Genomic DNA, 9,313 nt, shown 5'->3' on the forward strand with positions numbered 1-9,313 from the left:
GAAAGAGATAATGATTGGAGTGGGGTCCTGGACCAAAGCAGGAATCACAGATGGCAGGAAGTATTAATCTTGAAGAAAAGAGGCAGTACTTCTCTGATACGTATGAGAGGGAAGGATATGAGAGTGGATTCCAGGAGAGAGAGTTCTTTTTAGATGTGGGGCTGAAATTAAAGGAGCTTATTCTTGGTAGCCTCAGTTTTCTCTGAAAGAGTGTAAGAATGTCAAGAAAAGAGCCTAGAAAGAGGAATGTAGGCTCCAATCAGATTGTAACTCTCTACTTTGGAAGAGATGATCATAGAAGCAAATATAGTCAGCCTTCTGTATCCTATCCATGGGTTCCACATCCATGTCTTCAACCAGCCATGAAGTAAAAATATTTAAGAAATAAAAATGGATGATTGTGTCTATACTGAACATATATAGACTTTTTTCCTTGTCATTATATCCTAAACAATACAGTATAACTATTTACATAGCATTTATGTTGTATTAGGTACTATAAGTAAGCTAGAGATGATTTAAAATATATGAGAAGATGTGTATAGGTTATGCAAATACTATGCCTTTAATATCAGGGACTTGAACATCTATAGATTTTGGTATCCATAGGGAGTCCTTGAAGCAATTCCCCGTTAATACTGAGGGATGAGTAATCTTGTATCATTAAGTAGTGTGGGTCAGCAATATTTATTCAAAAGTATTAGTTAAGCACCTCCTATGGGAACATCATCTACTTGTATATCCACTGCAGTGCCTAGTATGCTGCAACTGCTATGTAAGTACTCACTGAATTGAATTATTTGTTTAACCACAAAAAACAAAGTGTGCCAGAGTTTGAATCCTATCCCCACCACTTATCAGTTGTGTGGTCTGGAACAACTTACTTAACTTCTCTGTGCTTTCATTTCCTCTTATGTAAGATGGAAAATAATAATACTGTCAATAGAATTGATGGGAGTATTAAACAAGTAATATTTGGAAAGCATGCAGAATAGAGCACTGTACATAATAAGTATTATATAAACAATCTATTGTTAATAGTGTAGTTACTTGGATATTTGGATATTAAGATTTTTTAAATTCAAGTTTGCCCCAGTGATTGCGAATCTTTTTGTATGTGTAATTGCAGTTTATGATGTCTCTGGAGCAGCAAGTGACAGAAATTGTGTGGTTCTCAGTGATATTCACATTGACATCATGGACTATATCCAGCCTGCAACTTGCACTGATGCAGAATTCCGTCAGATGTGGGCCGAATTTGAATGGGAAAACAAAGTTAGTCCTTGGGAGATTTTCTTATACTCCTTTATCTTTCTTCCTTTTGCCTGCTGTTGAGGAGTCTGCTAATAAAATTAATCTCGCTAAAAAGTGTTTAACATGAAAAGCAAATAGTCTTTCAGTATCTGTTCTTGCAAATTAACCTTAACTAAAAATCATGTAAGTAGTTTGGTAATTTGCTGTTATAAATTGATTAGAGTAGCAGTTCTATAGCTAATCTGATAGGTTTAGACATTATAGATAATATTCCATCCCTTCTATGTATGACCAAGAGTTTACCATTTAATCTAGTGCCCAAAAAAGGCTTTACAAAGTTCATGGTCTGTTGAGGAGCCTTGACTTTTATTAGAAATATTCTGTATGAGGCTGGGCACATATCATGCCTGTAATCCCATCACTTTGGGAGGCCAAGGCAGGGAGATTGCTCACGCTCAGGAGTTCTAGACCAGCCTGAGAAAAATGGTGAAACTCCATCTCTACAAAAAAGAACAAAAATTAGCCCAGTATGGTGGCGCATGCCTGTAGTCCCAGCTACTTCGGAGACTGAGGTGGGAGGATCACTTGAACATGGGAGGTTGAGGCTGCAGTGAGCTGAAATCATGCTACTGCACTCCAGCCTGGGTGACAGAGTGAGACCCTGTCTCAAAAAAAAAGAAATGTTCTGTGTGTTTCATACTGAATCTCTGTGAAGGTATCTTTATTGGGAAGTACTGATACCAACCTACAGCTTGTTGGATTTTACAGATGTTATTTAGTTTCTTGGTGTCTACTCTTTCCAACCTAAACAGTTGGAACAAGTTTTTAATAAGATATACCAGTGATTCACAGCTTTCTCATAGTAAGATTTATGATCTCCTTGACTTTTTTTCCTCTCTACAGGTGACAGTTAACACCAATATGATTGATTTAAATGACTACTTACAGCACATATTAAAGTCAACCAATATGAAATGCCTGACTCCAGAAAAGGTAAAATTTGTCTAGGAAATTCTGAAATCTGATGGAATGGTAGAGTAGGTTCCTGGCCTTCCTGTATTTCCTTTAGCACATTTTTGTTATTCAACATGCAGTGCCATTCTGGGGTGTCTAAAAGAGGTTATCCCATGAAATGTTTGAGTCTGCTTACCTCTTTCTATTGGAATATGCCGTCCTAGTGCAGTGACCCAACCGAATAGTCAGATTAATTTGTTTTGTTTTCTTTTCAGTCTTCTCCCCCATTCAGCTAGAGGCACATTCTAAAATAGTTTATGCTGCGCATGGTGGCTCATTCCTGTGATCCTAGCACTTTAGGAGGCTGAGGCGGGCAGATCACCTGAGGTCACGAGTTTGAGACCAGCCTGGCCAATATGGTGAAACCCCGTCTCTACTAAAAATACAAAAATTACCCAGGCGTGATGCTGTGTGCCTGTTATCCCAGCTACTTGGGAGATTGAGGCAGGAGAATCACCTGAACCCCAGGGGGTGGAGACTGCAGTGAGCCGCGATCGCACCACTGCATTCCAACGTGGGCGACAGAGTGAAACTCTGTCTCAAAAAGATAAATTAAATAAAATCGTTTATTTGTAATACTGGATTAGAAAATGTCCCTGAGCTCTTCCGTGGGCTCTGATTGTTGGTTAAAATATATGTGCTCTAATACTTTTTGCTATGTTTGTGTGTGTATGAAAAAAACTAGAAAAAAAATGAAGCTGGAGCTCTAAGGAACTTTTTTTCTTTATGTAAAATTTCTATAATGTTGTAATATTCATTTTATAAATAAAATAATGTCTGCTACCAAACAGGTAGGTTTTAATTTATATATTAGTTTATTTAGCATATACTGAGTCCAACAAAAGTAGTCTCTTCCTTCATGGCACTTAAGGTCTGATATGGGAGGCAGTCAAGCACGTTAAGTAAACAATATATAAATACAAATCAGAATAAGAACTATTTAACATCAGATTTACTGAGGTATAATACACAGTAAAATTCACACTTTTTACATGTATAGTTGAGTTTTGACAAACTCATAAGATTGTGTAACCACCACCACTTAAGTACTGTTTTAAGTGATAAATAACCTGTGGGGCCAGGTATGGTGGCTCACATCTGTAATTCCAGCATTTTGGGAGGCCTAGGTGGGCAGATCACTTGAGGTCAGGAGTTCAAGACCAGCCTGGCCAAGGTGAAACCCGGTCTCTACTAAAAATACAAACATTAGCCAGGTGTGGTGGTGCACGCCTGTAATCTCAGCTACTCGGGAGGGTGAGGCAGGAGAATTGCTTGAACCTGGGAGGGGGAGGTTGCAGTGAGCTGAGATCACGCCACTCCACTCTAGCTCCAGCCTGGGCAACAGAGTGAGACTCTGTCTCAAGAAAAAGAAAAAAAAAATCGTCTATGCTGTTTTGCCTCTATGTAGGTATCTGGTAAAGTAATGAATTTATCACAATTTTTTTTTCCAGGCCCTTTCTGGTTATTGTGGCTTTATGGCAGCCAACCTTTATGCTCGTTCCATATTTGGTGAAGATGCACTTGCAAATGTCAGCATTGAGAAGCCAATTCACCAGGGACCAGATGCTGCTGTTACCGGCCATATAAGAATTCGTGCAAAGAGTCAGGTAACAATTCCTTTTTTTTGAGAGCATCTCTGGACTGACAAGGGGGGAGGAATTTATGACTTTATTATTTCTATAGGTAATATCTTTTTAGCATTACATGCATATACACATATAACAATAATATTATCTGAATAGAAGTATAACTTTTCTCGTTAAAATTTCTCACCTTTTGGGCCCCTCATTCTGGGATATTTGCCTAAAACCAGATTGATTCCTATGGGGTGTTTGTGAAATGGGTTCTCTAGAATTTTTTGAAAGCCAAGGTGTAAATCTAGTGACTAATTAGCCGGGCATGGTAGCGCACAACTGTAATCCCAGCTACTCTGGAGGCTGAGGCAGGAGAATCGCTTGAACCCAGGAGGTGGAGGTTGCAGTAAGCCGAGATCGTGCCATTGCACTCCAGCCTGAGTGACAGAGTAAGACTTCGTCTCAAAAAAAAAAAAAAAAAAATCTAGTGACTGCGTGAAAATCTAGCACTAAAAGGTAATTAACCCAGCAAAGTTTTGGTGAGTCTGTTTGGTATGTCCTTGGTTTTATTGTTGATAATGATGTCATTGAATCGGGGCTTAATAATATGGAATAACCTACTGATTGTACATAGTTTAAATAATTATAAATATCTTCATTTTTCTTTACAGGGAATGGCCTTAAGTCTTGGAGATAAAATCAACTTGTCACAGAAGAAAACTAGTATATAAAAATAAAAAGTCCTTGAAGCTTTACAGTTAATTTAGGTATGGGCTTACTGGACTCCAACATCTTTTGTACTGTTTCATGCTTATATGTTATATAGAATCTGAGTTCATGCTGAATGCATTTCAGCCAATAATTTATAGCCTTTCCCTTAAATCAAGATTGAGTTTAAAATTATAGTTTGTCTTTTGTCTTAACAGTTCTGAATGCTATCCTCAAAGTATATAATGTTTCTCTCATGTACCAAGACCTTTTCACAGTACAATAAACAGATCTATTCATACATTTTTGTTATTTTATAAATAAATGATTACATAATTTTAGTTATGTGACAATGGATTTCTTTTAGTTGGGTTATAAATTTCTATTACAAATTTAAAATACTGAGTTGTGAATATATGCAGCTTTATTAAGAGAATTTACAAATTCAATGATATAAAATAAGGTAGGCCTTGATTCACTTGGTTTTTACTTATTTAATATTCAAACATTGCTCTCCCTAAAAATGCATTATCATGTTTTGAAGGGATTTTCTCTTGAATTTAGCTCCAGGGAGAAGGTATCAAAATAACTTGAGAAAACAGATCACCCTACAGTTTAAAGAAGTATTATGTACCCTGACTGAAACAGACATACTAGGTTTTTTTTTTTTTTTTGAGACAGAGTTTCACTCTTTTTGCCCAGGCTGGAGTGCAACAGTGCGGTCTCAGCTCACCGCAACCTCCACCTCCCGGGTTCAAGCGATTCTCCTGCCTCAGCCTCTCGAGTAGCTGGGATTACAGGCATGTGCCACCATGCCTGGCTAATTTTTGTATTTTTTTAGTAGAGATGGGATTTCTGCATGTTGGTCAGGCTGGTCTTGAACTCCCGACCTCAGGTGATCCACCCACCTCAGCCTCCCAAGGTGCTGGGATTAGAGGCGTGAGCCACCACACCCGGCTGACATACTGTTCTTAATTATCCTGAATCACAATGAAGAGTAGAGATAATCCAAAATAGATTTTTTAATCATTCACACTTAGTTTGGGGTGTTCTATGTTTGTTAGGAATTAAACTGGTTCTGGGAGGATTCAACTAGAGAGGATTCAAAAAGCTGCCTTTTTCTCTTTGCCTCTGTGCCTTACTCATTCCTCTCCTTTTCCTCACTTCACACTAGGGCTGGGTACCATCACACTGCAGTATAATTCCAAATGCATTTGCAAGCTAAGTTTCCCGGAGTCTGATTGTGCTTTCCTTTTGGCCTTTACCTTCATTGGAGGTGATTGAGGTAGTCTGATTTTTTAGCTAAGTCTAAACCTAAGACTATTATTTGTCTACCAGCTAGGCTTCAGGCTGCATTCCCTATGAGTCCTTAGATAAGGCCTGTGAAAAACTGAAAGCAGCATCTCCTATTTCAATAAGAATGAAATGATTGGTTTGGAGTATAAAGAGATTGATACCTTGTATGATGTCATAAACTGTGAAGCCACTTGCTTTTTAAAAAAAGAGAAAGAAAAAAAGCCTAGAAGATTGCAGGGCATTTGAGATTCCAGAGCACTGAGATCTTAGAAAAAAGCCAGGGCCTATCAAATGGGAAAGATATACTGGAAATGCAGAGAAGGGATGTCGATTCAAGGGTAGAGATTTGCAATGAGAGCAAAGGAGCCGGTGCAACTTTGTTTGGATTAGATCATCATTTCCCAAACTCTGTTTTACTGAACATTAGCTTCCTTAGATGTCATTAGATATTCTGAGTGAAAAAGTAATTCCATAGTCAAATAAGTTGGGGAAAAGCTTCAAACTGTCCTGCATTGGAGATTCATGATGCACATTAGCATACCAGAGATTCTGAGAGGAAAGCAGATTGGTTTAACCCAGTATATCCTAACCTTACTTTACCAGGGAATCCTTTTTCCATGACCTATTGGCAATATATGGGACAGGAAAAGTGACTTAGTGTGTTCATGATATTAGTGTTGTAATCCCAGTCAACCAGTATCACATTTCAAATCTGAAGGAATTATGCCTGTGTACATCCTAGAATATATCTCTGTTGATACTGTTAGAAAGTTGCCTGCCTGACATATTCAGGCCATTTTTGTGGGAATCAGATTGCCTCACATTGCTATTTTCTTAAATTTATAAATAAGGAGAACAAAGAGAAGTTAACACAGTTGTCAGATACATTAAACTGTTTACTTCATTAGCATTTCATTAGCTTTGTGCATGTAATGTGAACTGAACTGGATAGCAGCACATTGTTGAGAGAAGCTGTTTACGCCCTATTATTTAGGATATACATTCAAGAGTAGTAGCTGTTCACATTATAAGACACCATATAATTAGGACCATGATGTCTAGTAAGGGAATAAACATTATTCAATACCAAATGAAAGCTTAATATATTAATGTATTGAATGTGGATAAACCTGTAAAATTTACATTTACAATGTAAATGGCTTACATTGCACTGTCACAACACTAGAGGGAGCTCTATGCAGTGATTTTTCATTTTACAATTACAAGTGATTGGCACTTTGAGTTGTTTTATAAGAAGAAAAAGGGCCAAGTGTGGTGACTGGCGCCTGTAATCCCAACACTTTGGGAGGCCAAGGCCGGAGGGTGGATTGAGACCAGGAATTCAAAACCAACCTGGGCAACATAGTTGAGGCCCTGTCTCTACAAAAAAAAATTTACAAATTAACTTGGTATGGTGGCATGTGCCTGAGAGGCCGAATCAGGAGAAATTCTCGGGACCAGGAGTTCAAGGCTGCAGTGAGCTATGACTGTGGCACTGTAGTCCATCCTGGGTGACAGGGTGAGATGCCCTGTCTTTTAAAACAAATTTCAATTTTTTTTTTTTAAAGGAGCCTGGACATGGTGGTTTATGCCTGTAATCTCAACACTTTGGGAGGCCAAGGTGGGAGGATCACTTGCGCCCAGGAGTTCAAGACCAGCCTGGGCAACAAAGAGATCCCCCCATCCAAAAAAAAAAATTAAGAAAAAGCAAGATTATTTTTCTTTTTTTTTAACTTTCGTTTTCCTTTGAGAGAGTCTGGCTCTGTCACCAGGCTGGAGTGCAGTGGCACAATCTCGGCTCACTGCAGCCTCCCTGGTTCAAGCAGTTGTCCTGCCTCAGCCTCCCGAGTAGCTGGGACTACAGGCGTGTGCCACCACGTCCAGCTAATTTATATATATATACATACACACATACACACACACACACACATATATGTATTTTGTGGTTTTCTTTTTAATTTAGTCTTGTGATCACACATAATTTTAAAATTTGTATGTACCTCCGCTACTTTAATCCTTTTAAGTTGGCAAAAGCACCATTCCCAATCACAAATACACAGTTCTACAGTTTTATGTTTCTGAATGGCTGTTTAAAGACAATCCTAAATTATAACTTAGTTTGACTTAGACTGTAAAGAATTCAAGAGTGAAGTTTAACTTGCTACTATTTTAAAAGCATATGACCTTATAGATTTATTTATAAGATGTGAGAAGTGTTGAATAATCTTCAATATTACACATAAACCATACTAAAATGCCTTTCAATAAGTACAAGGAACCATTTTAAATACAGGGAATTATAATTAGATTGGCATCGTTAAGGCCAAAACTCTAGACATTGCTACCTTATTTATCTTCAACCCTTGCCTTTAAGAGGCAAATGAACACAAAACACAGGTGAATCTTGCTTGGTTCTGAGACAGTGAAGGAATTTCCCCAGTATTTAAATATATTCACATAACCAGCTATATAAATCTAAATACAAAACCAATCTCCAGTAAGTTTTAAGATGGCACTCACCATCTCTGTGAAAAGTTGAACATTACTAACAAAGTCTAATCATATCTTTAGAAAGGGTAAACAGTGATAGCATTTACTGAATTGGAATTACTATTAAAATTCAAAAACTGAACATATTCATTTAACCACAAGCCAGTCGTAGTTTTAAATCAGGACTGCCCAACAAAATATTCTGTCAGTCATTCATGATCTGAATTCTGGTGTATGAGATCTATTAAAGTATGGTACACATAAAAAAGTCACGAGACATTGGTTTTGTAATAAACAAGGCAGTGGCCAATTATTACTCATTAGTAGCTTTTTTGAGATAAGCTATCAAGTCTGCCCTTTCTTCCTTCTCCTTAATGCCGACAAAGATCATTTTTGTTCCAGGGATGTACTTCTTGGGATTCTCCAAATATTCCATCAGTGTATCCTCTCCCCAGGTGATGCCTTTGTTCTTATTGGCGGCTGTATAAGAGTATCCAGGGGCCTGACCTGTCTTCCCCCCGAAGAGACCATGGAGATTTGGCCCAGTCTTGTGCTTGCCTCCCTTTTCAACGGTGTGGCACTGGGAACACTTCATAATAAAAATCTTCTTGCCTTTCTCAACATCACCCATATTTAATTCTCTTTTTAGTCGCTGGCGCAACGAAGATTCCCGCTCTGAAGCAGGACATCCCCACTCTCTCATTTTTATATATTTTTAGTAGAGACGGGGTTTCACCATGTTGGCCAGGATGGTCTCAATCTCAACCTCGTGGTCTGCCCACCTCGGCCTCTCAAAGTGCTGGGATTACAGGTGTGAGACACAGCACCGGGCCTTTTTTTTTTTTTTTTTTTTTTTTTTTTGAGACGGGGTCTGGCAGTGGTGCGATCTTGGCTCACTGCAACCTCCACCTCTCTCACCTCATCCTCCCGAGTAGCTGGGACCACAGGCATAAGCCATGATGCCCAGCTAATTTTTA

At 38.4% G+C, this 9,313-nt stretch overlaps 2 protein-coding genes across 3 annotated transcripts in view; one reads left to right on the forward strand and one right to left on the reverse strand.

The window, feature by feature from the left end:
• The window catches only part of COPB1 (COPI coat complex subunit beta 1), a 45,044-nt gene extending 40,153 nt beyond the window's left edge, over positions 1–4,891 (forward strand). For both annotated transcript variants that reach the window (XM_008006126.3, XM_008006115.3), the window contains exons 19-22: positions 1,130–1,275; positions 2,158–2,247; positions 3,720–3,875; positions 4,514–4,891. In XM_008006126.3, the coding sequence (XP_008004317.1) occupies positions 1,130–1,275; positions 2,158–2,247; positions 3,720–3,875; positions 4,514–4,573 (452 nt within the window). In that variant the 3' untranslated portion in view covers positions 4,574–4,891. The remainder of the gene's footprint in view (positions 1–1,129; positions 1,276–2,157; positions 2,248–3,719; positions 3,876–4,513) is intronic.
• A 3,689-nt stretch (positions 4,892–8,580) lies between these two features.
• LOC103239827 (cytochrome c) lies at positions 8,581–9,097 on the reverse strand. The gene has a single exon (XM_008006140.3). The coding sequence runs from the start codon at positions 9,037–9,039 to the stop codon at positions 8,650–8,652; it is 390 nt and encodes a 129-aa protein (XP_008004331.1). The 5' UTR covers positions 9,040–9,097; the 3' UTR covers positions 8,581–8,649.
• Between the last annotated feature and the right edge of the window lie 216 nt (positions 9,098–9,313).

This window comes from Chlorocebus sabaeus, chromosome 1 (assembly GCF_047675955.1).
Source record: "Chlorocebus sabaeus isolate Y175 chromosome 1, mChlSab1.0.hap1, whole genome shotgun sequence".
NCBI classification, from domain to species: Eukaryota; Metazoa; Chordata; class Mammalia; order Primates; family Cercopithecidae; genus Chlorocebus; species Chlorocebus sabaeus.

What these genes read in the sequence shown, in the direction of transcription:
- LOC103239827 (XM_008006140.3), bottom strand. Translation starts at nt 9,039, where the DNA reads ATGAGAGAGTGGGGATGTCCTGCTTCAGAGCGGGAATCTTCGTTGCGC.